The following is a 22,757-nucleotide window of genomic DNA, read 5'->3' as shown; positions in this document are numbered from 1 at the left end:
CTCTGTCTTTCATTCTTTCTCCATCTCCCCCTCTCTCCCTGTCTATTTGTATGTAAATATTGTTCACAAGTACCAGGGAAGAAAATTTATTTTCTGATGTTACTCTGTTCTTAATAACGTATTCCTTCATTTTACATCCAGTGGTTGTTTCATTATTTGACAAAATCAATTTTTTGGAAAGCTTAAGATCAATCAAATCTCCTTAAATCAATTTCAAGAACGCACAATAAAACAGAAGAATTGCTGCAACAAAGCTTTATTCAATGCTTTTAAAGCAAAATGAAAAACACTGTCAATTTCAATTCAGAACTTCCAATTTAGAAATGATAAAACATACAAGATCTTCCCCTATTCATTAATATTTAAAGTGAATGTGAAATGCTTGCAAATCTTATCCAATTTTTTTCTTCCAAAAACACCTTAATTACAACAGTCATAACTATAAAACGAAACTTTGATGACAAAGATCTGACTCTTCTTGGATGTCCCTAATTATCATCAAAACACCTTTGAATGTTTTTGAAACAGAAAAATGGTTTAGAATATAAAGGAAAAATACTTTTCATTTTTGTTTGAATACATAAAAGCTGATTTCAGAAGCAAATTATTTGTAGATGATTTAGAGTTACATATAAAATAACAGCAAATATTAAAAATTTTGACTAAGCAAACTTTTCATATGGAAATTATATTAAGTGCATTACAAAATGCAAAAAAAAAAAGTTAAAAAAAATATCTAACAAAATTGCACCAATTAACTAACCCCTTCAGGGAAATGTATAAAAAGTAAATGAATCTTATAAGGAAACAAACTTCAAATAAAATCTTCTTAAAATCAATAATAAGAACATTTTAAATATGAAATAAAGAAGCAAAGGTAACAAAAAAATTAAGGAATTTTGAAGGCCATCCACAGCCCTCACAAATGAGAAATAGATTGTGTGTAAAAACCAAGATATTTGAAGGTTTTATGTCACTTTAGGCTACTACTTGAAGAGTGCGTGATGTCGATTTTCTCATTGTTTTAATACATACAGAGCATATCCACTCATGTTTAATTTAATCTTTAATACCATTCTCAATATGAGAGAGTGTTATCAACATGAACAAAACAACAAGACATTGTTGTTCTTTGAAATAAAATTTGAAGGCCTATTATTGATCCTACCACTTTGTTTTCATTGTTACATTGTGATTTGTACTGTTTGTGTATATATATAAATATAACTATATGTACTTTATTGGTACATGACCTTTATTGTATTATCATGTACATTCTATGCTATTGATTTCAAACTATTTAAAATGACAGCGTTCGGGAGGTTGGGATGGCACAAGAACTTATCAAAAGCCCTAATATGTCAACAAAAGAACAAAATTCCCTAGCCCCAAAACAAATGGTCATCTCTCAAATAAGCATGTAATCATATTCTAAAAGCTCAAAAACATATTGCAAATATCATGATTTCATCAAACATACAAAGCAGTATCCTTTGTACACAAATTATTACAAAATGTAGATAAGTTCATATATACATATACTCATACCTTATATCTACAATATCTACATATTTGTAACATAACTTTGAAATATTTATACACCTACATTTTTATTTTCTAGTAATTTTCTTACAAATTTTCCATTTCCAAAGTGGATAAATGGATGCTACAGCAAGTGGCATGAATTAATAATATAAACACGTTTTGTAAGCAATAAAAGTGAATAAAGTATCTGATATAAAACTAAAGATAGGGTTGAATTATAAATGTTAAAGTGGACATTCTTTTATCTACCTCCATGCAAGACTCGGTTAATAAGATAACAGCATCTTTGAGCAGGGAATACAATCTGAATAACATGATTGTCAAAATGAATATAATTTTTGTCAAGTATTAACTTGAAACAGGTTTGATTAATAATTTACCAAATCAAGGCCATATTACAAAAGATTTGATTTACATCATTTTCATTGAAATTCAAAGAAAGATATACATCTTTAAGCACCAATTCATGTCCCACAAAAAGGAATACAAAAAACAAGCACCAAAAACAAAAAATAAGAAATGATTATCACACAATATTCAAGGTTCTTAATGACCGTAATTAATGAATGCTATCTAAACTCGGACACCGTTCTCATACTTTCGAAAAGAAGTGTACTGAAAATCGGTTCAGGAAACCAGTTTGGAAGATCGCTTTTCTAGCGTTCCCATTTGGTCACCCGAAAGTAGTTTTTGAAACCCTTCAAATAAAGCGGTCTTATCGCTATGGGAACACTCTCAGTGGGGTGACATGTTTCGCGTGAAATTTGAAACCGCAGCATAGGCATTCCACATACAGTCTGTGGAGTAGCACGCTCGAAATGTGCGAAGATTGCTTCCCAAAGAACAGTTGTGTCCTCACATATGCTAAAACCAGGTTAACGTGGCAAAGCGATCTTCAAAACTACATCGCTAGGTGGTTTTCTGAACCGGTATGGAAGATCGCTTCTAAGACCGCTTTGACCATTCTTAATACACGTTAAACTAATTTTAAGATGGTAGTGAGAACAGTGTCTAACTAAAACATGATTGGATGAATTGTACACTGATTATACCTCTATCATTGCCAAATTTGAAATACATCACAAATTCAATTCAATGTTCAGGTGTACAATGACATGTGACCTTGAACTCTCGAAATTCCCTCCCAATTTATCTGATCATTAATTGGCACTCCTACATGCACATATGACCCAAATTTGAAGTTGATATGTAAAACTCAAATGTCTTACTTAGACATTTGCAAATGCAAATTACATTCAGAGGAAAATACAAAAAATAACAAAAATAAGGCATTACAGGCACACTGATTATTGGTATAACAAATCATTTCTTTGGTGGGTATTCATTTCGGCATAATGCTTCTCACACAAAATCCCTAGGGTGGGACTTCACATTATTCTTTATAAAAAGAACTATCAGAATACAACATAAAATCTATGCTTTTTCAAATTTTGTTTGATTTTTTTTTGTTGCTTCTGTCTAGGAATCAAAATAACAAGAGAAAACTTGCCTCTAGATCAAACAAAAGATTTTTTTATCAAATAGCACCAATCATCACAATATTTGATTAACTCTGATTAGATATCGTCGCACGCAACACGAACCATCCTCTCTGTGCACTTCGATGCGAAAGTTACTTATGCAGAAAACACAATTAAAGAAAAGTTTTTTTTAACCAGCAACAAGTGCACCTACAAGGAGAGCAATTATTTACCAGTGTCTTCGTTAAAAAATTCACGTTCCAAAGTTTCATCCTGTATCTTTATATTTTCTTGAAGTTAATTATTTACGCCACAGTGGGCAACGTAACAGAGAGGAAGGTTCATGGAATAGATACAGTGCGCTTAACTTTCGCATCGAAGTGCGCAGAGAGGACGGTTCGTGGTGTGTGCGACGATATGATGAAATGCTATTTGTAAACTTATTCAATTGCTGTTGAATCTCTTGGAGTACACAATACCTGTGTATGCTAGATGATATTCTTTTTATGTAGGTATACACTAGAATGCTATCCATTATTTTTTCCATCTCCATTCTTCCAAATTAAACTAATTTTTGATGAAACTGAACACATCAAAATTAAAAGAAAGTGCTATAATGCATTTTTTTAGTGCAATTGTGATGAATACCACATAATTTGGCAAAAATCAAAGAGGTATATCATGGTAATGTATAGAATAAATTCTGTTTATGGTGAGACATATTAATCTTGCATATCAGTTTGTTTGCGCTCCTTTTTTGCAGTGCGTAGCGTGTTAAATTATTTCCCTATGGAGAATAATAGAAAATACGCAGTTTTTGAGGGATTTACTAAGATATCTCCCAAACGCGTCAACAAGGTGATCTATCAAAACAGAATAGAATAGAGCAGATTCTCACCTTGAACATGATATGATTTTCAGTCAATTTTAGTCAAATTAAGTTCTTTCACTTTTGAGGTTTTTGGAACCTTTCTTGATGATTTTGAAAATCCATTTGTACATGAGCCAATGGGCAAGTGCGGGAAACGAAACGTTTGGTGCGACTTCACATTGTTGTAAAAAAATATATACGTCACAATAGACCCTATCAAAAAAGACATTTTGCAGAAAATGCTGTAGATTGCGAATACCTAAGAATGATTTTGATTGGATAAAAAAAAACCTCTGTCACTTTTCACATTTGCAAAAGCTTTTGCAATTTTGGTCACTATAGTTTGGCGGCCGGTTCAGCCGATGGCATTGTGTGTACACAGTACAGTACACAGTAAACACGCATAGCTAGGCAACGCAGCGCGTGAAGAATGTCACTATTCGTACAGCGACAACTTGTGTATGTTGGATAGAACCGTACCATTTTTGACCGGGGGGTGTGCCAATGAATGCAAGTGATCAAGAAGAGTTACAAAACTGAAGGGAGTGAGAAAACAAGGAAAGTGAGAGGGAAATTTATGAAAACAAGTAATGCGAGGAAAAATTACAAGAAAAGGAGAGAAAGGAGAATAAGTGAAAACACGCAGCTGAGTGCGCTCACGATATGTAAGTTGAACACCCCTGCACCGCAATGTAGCAGCCCGCCACTATACACGTAGACTGCCTGCACGATGCGAAGACAGCGGCGCGTATTAGTGACTGTGCGTTAAACGTCCCATTTCTATGCCTTATAAAAGGAGCGTTTTTTGTACACAATGACAAGAACTACAAATTGATATGTTTCATTTAATGGTCCAAAATCCTTTAGCATATCAAACACTTCAATGAATTAGCAGGGACCTATTCCAAAAACAAAATATGTAATAAAAATTTATTTCAACCTATTTGGTTAGAAGAATTCCAACTTTGGAATAATTGTTCTTTATAATGCTTTGTAAGGGGGGGGGGAGTCTGATGGAAAAACAAAATTGTTCAAGATGAAAATAAACAAATCACACACACAGTGACGATGGTCAAATGATGAGAATATATTCACCATATTGAACTATTCCTCTCATCATCGTAAATGCTTCTTACTTTCAATACTAACAGCTGGCATGAATCTAAGAAAACAAATTTCAAATAACTTTTTAGAATACAGGAAAAAAGGTGGTACTAGATGAGAAATGCGTGTAAGCCTTTGACAAATAGAATGATTTTTAATCATTTTCACTGAAGAAAAGTTTGTGTTATATCACAGTTTCAAGAGCAGATCTTGTCGATCTTGGTGATTGTAGCGATGTCGGTGATCCTAACGACTCGGCTTCTTTTGCTGAATGATCGTCCGAGTCGATGTCGTCCATTCTTGAAGCTCTTTTATACCAAGGTGATGTGACGGAGTCGGTGGGGTACTTATACGTGGGCGAATTCTGCGCTTTTGTTGTTGGCGCTGTTTGGGGTAACGTGTGGTACCCTTTGTGTACATTATCACTCGCAGCAACATCTGCAACATTGTCTGTGTTGTTGTAAGCAACGGGTACGAGGTCCATCCTAGCTTTGCGGGCGTGGGCCGTGAGAGGGTTGATAAGATCGGGCATGCTCCCCGTCATCCCGCACGGTCCGCAGTTGGAGAAGACGTGGGCCTTGTTGGGCTTGTCCTGCGCTAACGGCGACGCGGGGGAGAAGTCTTCGCTGCAGCTGCTACCGCTGCGCGATCCCCCGATCCCGGACTCCCTGATCAGAGGATGCATCTCGATGGGAGACGGCTCACGTTCCGCGGCTTGTCCAACATTTATCAGCTTTGCATGCTTTTCATCGTCGACATCCAGATCAAGAATCAAGGGTTGGAATTCGAGGGTGATCACAGACTTGTTGTCCTGTGGTTCAGTGGTATCTGCCGCATCAACTCGGGTGGACTCGTGAACCGGGTGTTCTTCAAAGTCCATGCTGATTCCTTCATCTGCAATCACCTTTGCTGCACCAAAGTCAACCTGCTCCTCCTCTTCCGGCACGCTCATCTCAGAGTTGAATTTCACTTGCTCGTATTGACCTGCACACATAATAGAACAAAAATACACTTATTTGAAACTCAATTTCATCTTACAAACTTACAAGTTTGGCCTGGATCCCAAGTGTGTGTTGTTTTTCTTCTTATTTTTTTTTTTTGGGGGGGGGCGTTGGAGCTTCTATCATAAGGGAAATCTCCATACGAAACAAGAACTGACATGATTTGAAAATCTATGAGAAAAAACCCACATTTTAATAAAATTAAGAGGAATAAGTCTGAAGGAATAAAATTTAATAATTGAATAAGAGATTCTTGTGCCTTAATCTTTTAAGTGAAGACCTCAAAAGATTTGATTGATTTAGTTTTTATTTTTTTTTGGGGGGGAATCCTCTTTAAACAATCCTCCCCTTAAAAAGTCTACTCAGAGATTCTAAGTAATCATAAACAAAAAATATCAAAGATTATTTTGAACTTTGCTCCCTCCGTCAAATGATTGAATTAAGAAGAACTAGAGCATTTTATCTTTCTCTATTTTATTTTTATAATATGAGATGTATTATTTGTAATCTCTCATTGTTATAAGCTTAGCCCGGCCAGTAGAAACTAAAAACCATGCAAAATGCAACTGATATTAATCACTTGCTGTGAACGGTGTAATAAAGCATTACAAAATATAAAGAAAACCAAAATAATAGTCATGCAAATTAATAATGAATTAAAATTGTGTACTAAGCATCACTACAAACATTAATTTCAAATAATAATAAGCTCATCAGAATTAAACACAAATATAAATGTCTATTCAAAATAAAAATTAAAAAAGCACTGATGCTGCAATCTAATAACATGAGATTACAAGCTTTCTTTAAAACAACTGTGATGAAATGAGTTACATGAACTCACAAACACAATACAAATTGATTTAGATTAATATCACTAACACATATTAAGTTCCTAATTTTCATTTAATTTGGGATTTCCAGTACCATTTCTCAAACTGATTAACTATTAACACCAAAATGACCAATGCTTATATGGGTTTAGAATTTAGAATGAGAAGGATCAAAATAAGAGGAAAAGTAGAAGAAAATGAAAATAAATGATAGAACATAAATCATGAATTCATAAATGGAAGACGAAAATGCCTTATTCACTTATCCCTTTTTCATATACTAATTATGTTGCATGTGTATCATATTTATGGATGTATATATTCAACAAGAAAATGGTCAAAAAGAATTTTGATAAAGAAATTGTCATCACTCTGAAATAAAATAAGAAAAGGATCAATGAATGGGTGTAAGGGACTTGGAATAATCAGGGTCCAAAGTTCTGTTGAGAAAGGTGGTGATGCGGCAGGCAAGGCATGATTAGATTTGATGACTTCATTTCATTCATGCTAGCAGAGGGGGAGTGTGGTTCATGGGGTCAAAGGTCACATCAACCATTTGCAGATAGGAGAACGCAATGTTGTACTTTAGAATTTTACTACATGTATTAAACCACCAGCTATAGTTAAGGCCCCCTCAGGATGCGAAGATGATATATGGCGCATAAGGGTAGTCTACATGAGAATGTATGATTAAAATAAGATGTCCAGTAACACAGTGAAACATTTACTTTCTGCTTCATGGAAATACTTAATAGAAATGTGAGCATTTTTTAAAACATGATATTCCATCAGTTCAGTTGTGAATTTTTTTTGCAAGTTAAGGTGTTTATTTTCAAAGTTCCCTCCATTTCCTAACAAATGGTTGATACTCCTTGCCACAGCTCAGTAAAGATATGATGTACAGTGATTTTGCAATAATGGCCTAATTCACTATGATTCATACGTACATTATAAATAAAATAGTAGACAATGATGTGCGTTATACAATACATTACAGAAATTAATAAAAAGGTAGTTCCATGCTATATTTCATCTGAACCTTGCCCTGAATTGGGCAAGAGATAATCTCTAAATGTTTCGCAGAATAACTGAAAGGCAAGTCTTTATGATACTTTTTTTATTCTCTATAATTCTTTTACAAAAAAATTGTTACATTTGGAAATGCAAGTTTTAAAGCAGACATCTGTCTCCATCTTAAGTCCCACCTCCATCCAAATGAGAGAATTTAAGCTTAATAATAAATTTTGAACTCGTATACTAGTATAATCTGATCTATTATTTAAATTTGGGATCTCCTTTTCTTCATGAACATTCTTCAACAAAACTATATTCACACGGTTAATAGGAAAGTTAAGAACTTGTATTTCAGAATTTCACAAATTTCAAAAGCAAGCTCAAAAAAGCTAGATGCTAGAATTACTAAATGAGTAAAAAAACCTCTTTTGCCATGGAAGATTTTATAAGACTTTTTTTCAGACAATATGAGCTTGCCACCATTACCATATTTGGAACAGCTTTTTCTGAGCTGCTTTCAATTTTTTTTAGGTTTCTAACATTCTAGCACTATCTTTAACTGTCACATCATATTACAAAAGGATCCTGCCATATTTCATACATCATATCTCCATGAGCTTTTAAATGAGCAGAGCACGATACAGGAAGGTGATGATGAAAACCTTTACCCTAACTTTATAAGCAGCCCACACAGCCAAGCATCATGGTATATAAACGGGCAATGCCATAGGTGATTCCAAATCCACTATAACAACTACTCTCATAACACCTGTTACAATGAGAATCATCAAGACACCATCCTCGCATTAATACATAGTTAGGAAAACAAGACTCTACTTAAAGCCACTAGGCTTGTGCCATCTCATAGAGTTGTCGTAACCCAACTATTTGAGAAAATGACCCCCAAATCAGGGTACTACATAACTTTAAGAAGCACCTGCCTGGTCGAGCAGGTAGATTTTTAAATAGTTGGAATATACTTGCCCCAAAATCTATTTCACTCGCCCGAAAAAAGTTCTACCTCTTCAAAAGAAAGTTTTGTGGCTTTATAAACCATTGACCCTTTCCTTTCTTTTGACATGAACTGATGATTGATCTACTTTGTTAATGCATTTCTTTTTCCAAAGTGATTTTATCTTGCCAGCCATGACCAAAATTAGGGTCAATATATCATATCGACCCTAATTTTGGTCATTCTACTGTGAGAATTTTGCTTGCCCAATATGGGCAAGTAGTTTTGGTCTTTACTTGCCCGACTCTAATTTCTACTTGTCCCGGACAATCGGGCAAGTGCTTTTGTAGCACCTTGCCTCAAATTCCCCAAAAGGAGGGGTCCAGCTTACCCAACCTTTGGTTATATGGCTTATAATTTTCATAAAACATCGGGTAAACTGCATCCGACTTTTCGCATCCAGTCGGGCAATTGCAATGACACAAGCCACGCCACAATGACACAGCCACTATCAAGAGCTACGCCCCCCCTTGATTTTCAAATTTTGTACATGAGCCTCAGTGGGAGAGGATTATCTCGGTTCCCATAGATGGACCAAAAATCTCATAAAATTGTGGCTTGCAATTGCTTAAAATTGTGATTTTTAGAAAGGACTTTTCAAAAAAGAGTCGTGGTGTAGTGGTTCTGACTCTCGTGTATTCGAATCCCACCGCGGTCTGGCATGCTTTAATTTGCACGGCGTTAATCCACACTTGCCACTCTCGACCCAGGTGTTAAATGGGTACCCCGTAGGATGTGAAAGTCATTGTAGCTTGTCCAGTACTGTGTGCACCTTAACGGCAACTAACTGGAATACTCCTCGGTGGAGTGGAGGATGTGCATACATTGTGTAGGAATGACTGATTGACCGGGATAATAATATATTGGTAAAGTGCTTAGACACATTGTTCCGATGTATTAAGTGCTATGTATAAGCGGAATATCATATTATAGATTAACAATTATAAATTCACTTTACAATACTGAAGTAAACTCTCATAATATGTTGTTAATTTTATTTCATCTATAATTGGGCATTATTATTTGGATACTAACATAATATTAATCAGCATGAAAATAAGCTCAGTTTACAAAGTAAAACATTAATAAAATTATGGCCATTTCCCAAATTGTTTGCTCATGCATTTATTTTAGCTGGAGCCGCCAACCTTTAACTGTAATTGAGATTCAAAATTGAGTTTAGTACAAATGACTTAAGACACAGACGAGTTATTTTATTGCCTAAAAAAGGATGGAAATTTTAAAGTTTACTTTATTTAAAGAATGATGCCAAAAGTTTTGTGATTATTAAGGGGAAAGTATATATATACTGTTATATCATGTGAGTCAATGTACAATCATGATGCCATCATCATATGTAAATTACTATATATCAATGAGGGTTACCCCAAAAAATAAATAAGTAATTAATAATATAAAAATACAAAAATAAAAATTACAATCAAATTAGATGGGTAAGTAAATAACTGATATAAATAAATGAATTAAAAATGCTATTTTTATAAATGGAAAAAAATAATACATAAATTAAAAAAAGATTAGAAAACATCTTAAACAAATATACACAAGTGTCAGTGTCTATGCATATTGAGAAATTAAGCGTGAATAATTCAAAAGCAAAAGCAAAAATGAAAATTGAATATATATATATATATGTGGAAATGAATATATAGCGAGCAGAAATCAGTGAAACTATTGTGTGTACTTTGAAATGGTGAAGAATGAAATACTCTTGCTGGAAGGATGGATGAAGGTGAAGATGAATTTAAACTGGAGATGTGTATGTCACCCCTATAGGTTCCCCCGTTAACACTGGAACCGTGAAGATTGATGGATAGATAGTAGGAAAGAAAGATGAAAAGATGATGAAAAATAAATGAAAATAAGTGTCCCTTGAAAAAAAAAATTAATAAATGAACTCAACTGATTAAAATCACATTGATAAATAAACCTTACTTTGCTTGTCCTTTTTTTCGAAAGTATGATTTCTTTTTTAATGAATATCTGCTATGTCATACACATGGCCATGATATACAATGTCTGATCCACATAATGAAGTCACTAAAATGCATTATCAATTAATCCAGAAATATTGTGCTAATAATAACAGGCCCGTAACACAAAGCTTAACACTCACCGTAGAGCATTTTTAATTGATTGCATTGATTACAATATACATTTAATTGTAAAAATCAAGTATAAATTAATCACTAACCTTTGTGCTACTTGTAAGTGTAACAGATCTATTTCTCATAGAATCTTTTCTCTCATTTTGTATCAAATAAAATAAATCCCCAAACACAATTTTTCAAATGAAAAATTTATATCCACTTACTTTGTATACATACATGTATAACTAAAACCATAGATAACAAAACAAATCAGCAAATTATAAAATATATCAAACAAAATGTACACCTGTGAGCATAAAATAATGAACCTAGATATTATATAACAATTTGATATACACCTTAAAAAACTTATTAAAAGAAAAAGTACATGGGCATGAAATGATGAACTTAAATATAATAAAATAATTTGATATACATGTACATCTAAAATAAACATCTAAAAAAAACTGAAATGGTTTGATATAAGACCTATTGTTACTTACTGAGAAGATGAAGGGGTATATTAGGAAAAATAAGATGAAAGGTAATGTCAGCATTTTATATGGGTAGGAGTACAAGGTATGGAGACGGACAAACATACACATGGTTTAGTATATGACATCAAGAAACATACAATAGATAAGAGAGAGAGAAACAGAGAGACAAACAGAGAGGGATATATAAATGAGACAAGAAAATGGTTTTCAATTCTTGTATCCATGGTGTAATTTCCGTCAGCAAGAAATCTATTCACATTGTGCTGCACTCAACCCAGGTGAGGTGAATGGGTACCAGGTAGGAAGAAATCCCTTGAATGCTTTGAGCGCCTAGGCAGCTCAGCTAAAGCTGGGGTAATAACAATAGCAGGGCCCAGTTTTCAGAACTGAAGTGGCTTCCCTGGGTAAATATACCTATATTATTATTATCAACAGGTATTTTAATTTGTTTGGATATTTTCTTTAATCACAATAATCAATGCTGAATCATTTTTATATAATAATAATATCTAGTTCTTGTATAGCACATATCACATTATCCATCATCTCTATGCGCTTCCAAGGGACTTTGGATATTATGATCCTGATATAAGTGCTATGAGCTTGACTTAATCCAATAATTTGTTCAATTTGTTAGCAGATACACTGTCATAACATTTACACTTCTGAGAATGACTTTCACATCCGATGTTTGTATGTTCTTCTTATTATATGCAGGGAACAAAATCACGTTTTAATTGGAAACATAAAATCACATCGTTTGAAAGAACAACATATTAGAAAGGAAGAAAAAACACTAGTTGTTTAGAAAGAGTTATTGACATCCACAGAGGAGAGAGTGTGAAACAATTGGGAAAAAGGTTTTAGATAATATTGATGCATTTTTGTTGTTTTACCTGAATTTCTATAAACTGATGAATTGGATATCTTCTGATTGTCCATACTATATGAGCCTGTTGTATTACTGAAGCGTTTACTGTCTGGTCTCTTCTGCAGAAAGAGAATAAAGCAGAAATATTAAAGTGCGTATTCGGGAGATGAATAGTCGCGACAGAATATCTGAATCAACAAAGAGGGGGTTGAGCCATCGTTCACCCCTCCTAGGCTTTGTTTAAAGATAAATACCATTTGGGGTATCAATCTCATAATAAGTTTAAACAGAATCTAATAAAATTACCAAAGAGTTTGTATGTACAAATAAAAAATATGTGCCAAATGACCCTTGGAATAAATGTGTAATTGCTGAGATATGCACAAAGTAAGCACTGAATTCCATAAAATGTCAGGTGTTTTTCCAAGTAATGATAATACACTGTCCCACAAATGCCTTTTTGTGTCAGTGATCATCAGAATTATCAGTTTTCAGCAAAAATTTCATGATTTCACAAAGATAAGTTTATTTCAATGTACCAGATCTACATGTAGATCTATGATAATATTGTGGCAGTTAACATTGATTTTAAAGACTTTCTCATGAAATAATTGCTTTTGCTGCAACTACTTTCTTTTACTTAATTAAACCAGCATTATTCTGATTTACATGTAGCTTAAAATAACTGTACTGAAGGTGGTGACTTACTTGAGCACTGCTTGATCTGTAGGAGTTCTGTTGGTTTGAGTTTGTCAGGAATGTTCCTCCGTATTGCTCTCGTATGCAGGTAGGTATCCACGTGCTGTTACGTACATATCTTCTGTATTCTTTTCTCACCTACAAAAAAAAAAAACAAGAAATTGACAAGGGTAATTAAAATTCAATATATTATACACATGTACAATTATAGCAAAGGGGAAAAATAATGCAAATCTTACACAAATATTAAAGGAATTTCCTTCTGTCTGCTATCAGGTACTCATTTATCTCATTTTGATGGAGAGTGGCAAATTCAGATAAACGTCTTGACAATAAACGGCCAAGATTCTTATCATCTATATGGTAAAAAAAACTTCACAACATACACATGTACTTGCTTGGTAGAACAATCATTTTGAATCACTGATTTTAGTTAAAGCCTTGCGGATCCAGGATTTTGAAATAGAGGGGGAGCAAAGAACAAATTTGATAATGGAGGGGCTGAAAACTGAAATTTCTTCGATTTCGGTATATTAATATTCAAGCTCAATGGATGATTCTAAAAACAGAGGTGGCTTTCATTCCACTGTCTCCCGCTCATCAACCCTCAAAATGCATTAAGTTTATAACTTACTTTATCATTCATGCAGCAGTGGAATAAGAAGATGAATAATCCTTGGAATGCATTTGTAATGGTGAAGAGGTACGCAAAGACGATGAGATCATCCGTCACGTAAAGGAGACCAAACGCCCACGTCACCCCCAGTAGACAGAGCAGCACCAATGCCCCTCTCACTAACGACCTGTGTATAGGAGGAAGACAAATCGATACAATATCTATATTATATCACTTATCAGAGGAACAGCAATATGAGTATGATGGTGATGACCTTGACTAAATCAGCTTTCACGAATAGACATATTGACCCAAATTCACAAAGGTATTTTTTTAAAACCATCGGTTGAACCCATGGTTTATGTTGATTTCTTGTATGAATAACGCTTATATACATGTACCGTGTATATCAAAAAAATGTCCAATGCTGATGGGCGCTTTTGTCACAGCGCGCCAAATTGACACCTGTTGCAATGGTAAAGTATGCTACTTTATTCGTGAGTGCACTGTTTTTAAATGTGGACTCGTTAATTCAAAACAGAGGACTCATGAATAAAATAGTGTGGATAACCACGGGAACAGGTATCAATTCGAAGCACTGTCATAAAAGCGTGCATCAGCATTGGACATATAATGGGGGGGGGGGGGTAAATAGACATAATTTATAAAGGAAATAGCGGTTTAAAAAAAACCCTATGTAAATTCGGGCCAGTATATCTGATTTGCAAAGTATACACTTACGAACAGAATGGGTACTCTATTATCATATGAGGATGACTAGCTCCCCCATAAAGACTTTCAACAAATCTTCCCTGAAGACATGTTTTGGGGATGGGTGTTGAGATGGTTGATAATGTAATAGACAATCATCATAAGAGGCATTGATCTTGTAATGAAGAAACTCCTGAGTTTCTAGAGTTGCCTTCAGCCATCATTCAAATAGAAGACCCAATGCAATACCTTACAAATCATAATACGCCAACAACTCGGTGGTAGTATACAACATTTTGAAAAGTTAATGTTTGCGATAAAATATCTGTTGTTCTTAACAAACCTCAAACTTGCCTGTCATAACAGCAAGTAAGAACTTGACCGTTAATTGGATAATACACTCTCTTCATTTCATTAAAGAAAGGTTAATTGAATGATGCGCCAATCTGTCACCAGACAAGAGAGCATCCAATGCTTAACTATAATAACTATACATAATATTGACTGACCTTGAAGGCAATATATTTCATATTCCCTGAATGAAGAGCCAGTCAATATTTTTATCATATTCCAAATCATTTAGCCAAATCGGATGATATTGACAAGGCTCACTACAATCATTGTTTTGATTCATGAATGTAAAAATAATAAATCACCAAATAATCTTTGCAAACATCTCTTATATCAAGTGGCCATATTCTGAATTCCAGTTTAACGTTAACCATGGTCTGACTCGATCTGCACTAAAATTACAGAAGCCAAAAATGTCAATTTTCTTATATTCACTGTTCTCTTTCCTAAATCTTCATGGTGAAGACAACTTTCTTGTCCTTCTCAGACAGTCAAATGAGCTGATAGACTACACATCTACTGTTAAAATTTATGACACAACTGGCTATCCATAGTTGAACCAAAACTTTAAATCAGAGTTGAAATCAGAATACGGGCCGATGTATACAGAATATGTACATGACATGTATTGCTACACATAAAAATGGATTCATATAAGATATTACATTGGTGTGGTTATATAAAAGGAATTTCATGAAATCCTCTTTTTTTCTGTTACTCACTTGAAGGCTTCAGCTTTGGTATTTCCCAGTCTACAGTGTTATATGGTATTAGGCATGCATGCAAACAAACACAAGAGTTAAAGAAATAAAAAAAAACACAACATGTTAGCTCTGTTAGTGCATTAGTTGGTTAAAGCTTAAACTATGAATTGCTTTTAAACTATGAATTAACTGTGTTATGTGATTTGAGGCGTGGACCATTGCTGACTCCGGCAGATTACAAAGTAAAAAAAAGCTACATTGTTCATAACTTGGTACAGTGTTTGTGCTGGTATTTCTGCGCATTCAAAAATAAACTGTTCATACTTTTTAATAACTAAGAAAGACACAAACCCATGGGTAAAACACGCCTTGTCTACAATTTGAAATCTTGATCCTAACAATATAACATGTGTCACATGAAAATACACATTACATTCTGAAATATATCATTACACAAAGAATTAAATTCAAGAATTAAAAATTGTGAAAATATGAATACTTTAAGGGATAGAATCTTAACACAATAACTTCAATGCAAAATAATGATCTTAAGCACAGAATACATATATACACGTAGATTGTGAAAGAAGAAAATACTTTATGTGACAGGCAAATATTGTGGAATGATCGCAAACTGGATACTAGACTAAGATCGATGATAAAGCCAAAACACATTCATAACGCTAGAAAGACAGTAACACCAACACTTTAACACTCATGCATTACAAGGTGTAAATTCAAAGTGTTTATAATTATGTTGAATTCAAACTGCATTCATCAAATTCACAAGACACCACTAAACAAATCAAGATATCATAGTACTGCAGTACTTTTAGTACAGAATTGTTATGAGTCCCATAACACAAATTGTTCCAAACTTGGGACATTGCCTTGTCTGTGCAACCATGGGCAATTCTTATATATATATAAAGGTAATGTGCAGGTTATTCGTCTCAACATATTTGAATATTACATGGTAAAATATTGCTAGATTAGGTCATATACCATATGTTCAAGTTTGAGGGGAAAGTTTACCCTGATGAAATATTTGTTGTAAAAATAGCAGAAATATAATTGATGAAGGATTGAGGAAAATCCATCAAAGATTCAGAAAGTTATCAGAATTTAAAGTTGTTAATTTGTGACATCATACATGAGCAGCTGCCCCATACTAAGTTTTATCATATAAAATCCATAAATTTCAAAATTTTCATGGTTCATGGTGACTCCCGTTTTTATTTCTTTCTTAAAGGAGTGGGTGTGAAATGATTTGTTTATTGATATATTGAAGGCACAGTTAAAAATATTTTCAATTTTCTGAGAAAATGGCTTTTCATTCATTTTTTACTATACGATATGTGGGGAAGCTGCTATTATAACGTCACAAACTAAATCAAAACTTAAAATTCTAATAATTTCTTTATTTTTTGATGGATTTTCCTCAAATCTTCAATACTTTTTCATTATTTTTTCTGCTATTTTCATGATAAACTTTCTGTCAGGGTGAACGTCCCCTTTAATCGGGGATTCTAATCTATAAATCATATATGGCACTCCTGGAACTTTATATAATCTATGTCCACCAAAATGGAGCTTTTAAATTCCAAAGGACCCGGGGCCTGTTTCACAAAGACTTGTTATAATAACAAATGCACAATTTCTATAACAAGTTTACTATCAGCCAATCAGATTGAAGGATTTCAGTAGCTTTTAACTGTTTTCGCAAATTTGTTATTATAACAAGTTTTTGTGAAAAGGGACCCATTGCAAAAACTTCTGCCATATCAAAACTCTGGGAATTTTGTTGCAAGACTTTTTTACTGTTGAACTTTCAATGGCATAATTTTGTTTTCCAGAGTTCTTTTTTTTACAGCAAATGTCTTATGCAATCCTGTGCTAAGTTAATGTACCTATCATATAATTTTGGCCAGGATTGTGATATGATTATAGTATAATTTATGATATGAATCTGATATTTCAAGAGACTGTGCTTGTTTAATGAAAGTGCTACCTATTAAATGATGGAGAGGAAAGAGAGAGAAATGGGGGTATTATTCTTTTTTTTCTCGATTTGCTGACTATATCTCTTTTGCTGCTAAACTACATCTAACTTGATGACATATTTAACATATTGATGAACATTTAACAATTTTGAACAAGAGTAGGATTCCACAGCTGTATGCAAATATCAATCTCTAATGAAAAATGTTTGCATACAATGTTCAGAAACAAATTGGTCATGCAAAACACTAATAAAAATTATTCTGGATTAAATGTGGGGGAATTAATCTTACTGCAAAGTATGATTTTTTTTCAGGAAAAAACCCTAGACATCCTGTTGTTCGATATATGTATGTACAGATTTTGCCGAGTCGTTGCAGGAACACCCTTAGCACCATAATTTCGCGAATGCTCGCAGAAATGCCCTTAGTTGCACGCATAAGGGCGTTTCTGCATCGGTGAGGTGCGCGGAAGTGTGGTGCTAAGGGCATTCCTGCACCAACACAACGATTTCATGTAAAAAGATATATAGAATATAATCACATCATGAACATAAAACAATGACACCCATTCATGCTTATAATTTAAAAAGTCATTCAGAACATGAATAATATGATACTAATGACTATAAAAGATATACACTATAACAGGCAGTAAATACAGTGTAAATTATGCACGTATACATTTGATTTGTGCAATTATAGATATATACATGTATGAAGAAACTAAGTCCACAGAACACGAGTCGAGATGACTCCATATCTAGAGTATAAAATAAAAAAAGCACAATAATGAAAAATGCCATTGAAATACATCAGGAAAAGTAAAGATTCTTTCTTAAAATGATGCAATAATTTGCATACAGCCTGTTAATTTTTCATATAATACATTAACAAAACAAAACAATAGACTACTAAAATTCTTGTAATTTTCTCTTTCCTTTTTTATTCAATGGAATTTTCACTGCTGCTTTCTTGATTTAACTTATTTTGTGAGGAAATATATATAAAATTGATGTACAAATAGAACACAACAATAATGCCATCCAATGACAAAGGGGAGCAACTCTGTGGGATAAATTCTTCGTAAATGTGGAAAAGGTCTCATTGTATTATGGGGGGAATATCAGTAGGTCAATGTTTGGAGTCTGGACCCCTCAGAAGAACAGCCTGTGGCTGAAGAGTAGTTTGCTGTGCAAACCCCTCACTCGAGTTTTTAAGGGTCTGAATGTGCAGCCTACTCATGCCTTGTGTACTGAAGGCCCTCTCGCTCAGGAATTGAAACACCAAGTTTTGTATGTGCTAGTCTTTGCGTGGAGACACACTTCCTGATCAAAGTTTCAATCAGGGTCTGTGCCTGCAGACTAGCTGAATAGGGCCATCAATCTCACAAGTGGAGAATAAATAATTATTCTTTTAAATTAATTCAAAAATTGGGGGCTATAATGTATGTACGTGACTCTAATACCTTTAATTAGCATCATGTAGAGAATACAGAGAATTATAATGGCAGGGCCCGCTGGGAGAACAGTTTTCAGAACTGAAGTGGCTTCCCTGGGTAAATATACCTACATCTATATTATTACTACATTATTATTTTAAACAAAAAAAAGTCAATTTTGAAAAAAATAAATATTAGAGTTGCTTCCTTTTGACATGGAATAGCAGATTACTGCCGTGGGGGGGGGGGGGTTCCCAGAGAAACAATGAAGATGCAAGACTGCACACAACACAGAGATAGGAATAAACAGGCATAAACATATTGAAATACCAAGCTTACGCTAATTTGTCAGAATTTTCCATGGAATAGTCTAAAGGATCCACCTCCCTATAAAAAAAAGTTGAGTCATAAAGAAAACAATACACATCAATATGAAAAAAAATGAACATAATAAATAGCCCTGGAAAACAAAATTCAGAGAAAAATAAACGGGAGTAAAAATAAAGTACCAATAATTGAGATAATAACAAACCATGTTATTATGATCGAGGATACTGACCAGTTACATGCTTAGATCATGCATAGTTAACTTACCGTAAAACATTTAGTAATAATACCACAAAACAAATTCAAATTTCGAAATCATCCCACTGCCAATTCTTGAAGAAATTTGGCAAATGGTTAATTCATTGTATACATGGTATAGATCATAACAGTATGAAATGAAGAGTTCTTGAGGCTCGTTTTCTGAAGTTTGGTTTAACGTAGGCCATGGTCTACGTCTTGGCTAAAATCATGGGAAGTTACGAGTGGCAAGATATTGTTTACACTTGTAAAGCTTCTTGTGTTAACTGGAATCCTTCATGGGGAAGAAAATCATTGCATTCATTTCAATATTTCAAGACTTTTTTTCATGATTTGATTGCCATATGTGATGTGATGATAAATTGATCATCTTATTATATAAATTGATGTCATATTTGGCTTCCCATAGTTAAACCACAAACTTAGACCATGGTTTAAGTTAAATCAGAGTTCAGAATATGAGCCTATCAGTGCATGACTGACCATTATCTTCTAAGTCAGTCACTTCTCTCTATAGCCTCTGCAGGTTCTCCTTCCATTTTGCATCCATTTGTTTTCAAGCAGATGGACCGATTCTTGTCATCATGACTTGACCCACTTGGTCTACTATCAGTTTGGTCTACTTGCCATTTGGACCAACTATCACTTGGTCTAATACTCACTTTGCCTCAAAGTAATTTAGTCTCATGCCCACATTGTCCAATTTCCTCTTCATCTACTTACTATTTAGTACATAACTTCTGAAGGTTGCCATGGCAAAGAAGAACAGTGTGGTAGGTTTCACAAACACCATGTATCTTTCTTGGGCAAATGTTCTCCCGAAGATGACAAGAACACACTTGTCAAAATGTCGAGTTTAGGTGGTCCTTTTCAGGACCAGCATTTGCCCAAGAAAGATACATGGTGTTCCATGAAACCTACTACACTATTATATACAGTATGTTACAATTACAATCTAATTCATAAAGAGTTCATTTAATCATTTGAACTTAGTGGTTTTGAACCAAGTTGGTTATAGATAAAAAGGAAATTAGACAAAATTGGTAAATATTAAGCCTGAGTCATATCGATTATTTTGTAAACCGGTGTTCGACAGCTTAAATTCGATCGAACATCGATGCATCAACAGTTTGGCGGAGAAATCAAGTAATTTTTTTCAGCTCCGTCGCATCGAGTCACAATCACACACGTAAGTACCCCGGTACCGGCGGCGGGGCACCACGCTCTTATCACCCCGAAACTACCGGCGTGCTATAGCTAGCCAACCGGTGCGATACTGCGGAGATGAAAATGAGCTCTGAATAAATAACAAAAAACATAATTTCTCGGGATGGCCATGTAAAAGTGAGCCCCTAAATTTATATTTACTGTAATATTCCGCAATTGTCACACCGTCACGATGTTCGAGAATTAATCCAGACATGATTTTATTTTTCAAGAATGAAGTGCGCTGGCACAGCTCTCAGCCAGATCCAGCTCAGCTGCAGCGCGCTGCCCAATTCTATACGATGTCAATTCACAAATTGAAACAAAATACCAATTCACAAATCGAGCTCTTAATTCATATTTATGATTATTTTATGTAAATTAAAGTTAGAATATTACAATTAAATAATGTTCTATGGTCTTAGCCTTACGAAGAAATGTTGTTTTTTTTTCTTTTTAAATCAAATCCAAGCAGTATCATCGGGAGTATCATTTCGGTCTTTTGATGCAGTGCGCATGCGCGATCTCGATGAAGAAATTTCATCATCAGGCACAAATTATCTCGGCCGTGCACGCGCGAGTAAGACAAACTTTGATAAAAATAAACTTCAAATAATGGCAAATAATCGGGTCATAAACAAATGAATTGTTTCATTTTGGGGAATATAATTCAAGTGAGTAGTAGTTTAGTTAGATATTGACATTTACTGCTATTTTGATGATTTTTGTACGAAATGAAAAGTCATTATTTCTTTTCTTTTTTTTTTCTTTTATTTTCTTTGATGCACCGAATTTGATAAATCTGCATCGGGCCTCGATGCCATCGATCGAACACCAATTTTAAAATCGATTCGACTCAGGCTTAGTAAATATGCTAAATGGCAATTAGACCACAAAGGCCATTCAGACCATGCTTGATGAGACCAAATGGAAAGTATACAAAGTTGATGCATACCAAGTGGCAAGTTACTGTTCTCTGTTGGCTCACAACTGATAGCATGAATACATGCCTTTATAGTTCTTGTAGCGCAATGCATCGTGGGATAGAATTCCAGTTCAGACAGAGTTTGATCATTGGAACACTGTGATAAACAGGACACATTCTTTAATAATCACTGTCTTTCTCAGTTTAACACCATTTTTTCTTCATTCAATTAATTATTTTCCTCTTTGGAAATATGTTTGTCAGATTACTGTATTTTTGCACTGATTTTTTCAAGCAATCTGCTTATGATGACAACCCTTCTCTTGCAAATTGTGAATATCATATAGTTAATAATTTTTGTCTGGAATTATCTTTTTAGTAATCTTTATTTATGATTCATGCCAAAAATGCTAACATATTATGTTATGAAAAATGTATTATACGAATGTTATGGATGCAGAAGAAAACAATAATTCAAATCAAATTACGAGCGATATTTAAAGCACAATGATGAGCAAATTTTGAGACAATTTCCAATGGGACTGTAATGCTTTGATTATTCCACTCACTTCCCTATTGTGCACAAGAATTCTGTCCCAACAAACATAGCAATAAAGAACGTATTCAACTTCATCCCATCTAATAAAGGGGCAGTTTGTGTTCATGCCACTTCATATTGATCATAAAGTTAGAATGAAGATAACCCCAAATAAATGTGTCATCTCTTGTAAAAGAAGAAATATGAATACATACATGCATGGATACCATACACAGATACAAAAAAATTAGAATATTCATTAAATTTCCATAGAATATGCAAACAAACACATCCATGATCAAGGAGCCTTTTACATTGATCTTCATAAAAAAAATAATTCACCAATGCATTACAATGTAGATAAAATATTGGTTTCTGAATATACATGTATATCAACAATAAAGATCTATGGGTATTTTGTTGCTTTTTTTGTGACAGAAATATAGTTTCAGTTAAATAGGTTAATCTACCTATGGTGATATATCTATCAATAAGAGTAAAATGCAGTACATGAATAGTCTCCATAACATTTCAAATTGACCCTGTGATATTGGATAAAATCCATTGTAGCTTTCCATACTTCAAATGAATATACAGTCCGACCTCTCTTATCCGGACACGTTGGGACCAGCACCAATCCG

The 22,757-nt window shown here is 34.0% G+C and overlaps 1 protein-coding gene across 8 annotated transcripts in view; it reads right to left on the bottom strand.

Moving 5' to 3' along the window:
- Window positions 1–4,740: 4,740 nt before the first annotated feature.
- Window positions 4,741–22,757, bottom strand: part of LOC121424355 (adhesion G protein-coupled receptor L2-like) — a 98,819-nt gene continuing 80,802 nt past the window's right edge. For 5 of the 8 annotated variants that reach the window (XM_041620006.1, XM_041620007.1, XM_041620005.1 and 2 more), the window contains 6 exons: window positions 19,202–19,249; window positions 15,440–15,469; window positions 13,674–13,842; window positions 13,049–13,177; window positions 12,366–12,459; window positions 4,741–5,985 (listed from right to left, as the gene is read on the bottom strand). In XM_041620006.1, the coding sequence (XP_041475940.1) occupies window positions 5,186–5,985; window positions 12,366–12,459; window positions 13,049–13,177; window positions 13,674–13,842; window positions 15,440–15,469; window positions 19,202–19,249 (1,270 nt within the window). In that variant the 3' untranslated portion in view covers window positions 4,741–5,185. The remainder of the gene's footprint in view (window positions 5,986–12,365; window positions 12,460–13,048; window positions 13,178–13,673; window positions 13,843–15,439; window positions 15,470–19,201; window positions 19,250–22,757) is intronic. The other 3 variants (XM_041620010.1, XM_041620012.1, XM_041620009.1) reach the window with 2 other exon arrangements.

This window comes from Lytechinus variegatus, chromosome 11 (genome assembly GCF_018143015.1).
Source record: "Lytechinus variegatus isolate NC3 chromosome 11, Lvar_3.0, whole genome shotgun sequence".
Taxonomy (NCBI): domain Eukaryota; kingdom Metazoa; phylum Echinodermata; class Echinoidea; order Temnopleuroida; family Toxopneustidae; genus Lytechinus; species Lytechinus variegatus.
This window is presented reverse-complemented; position numbering and strand designations above follow the sequence as displayed.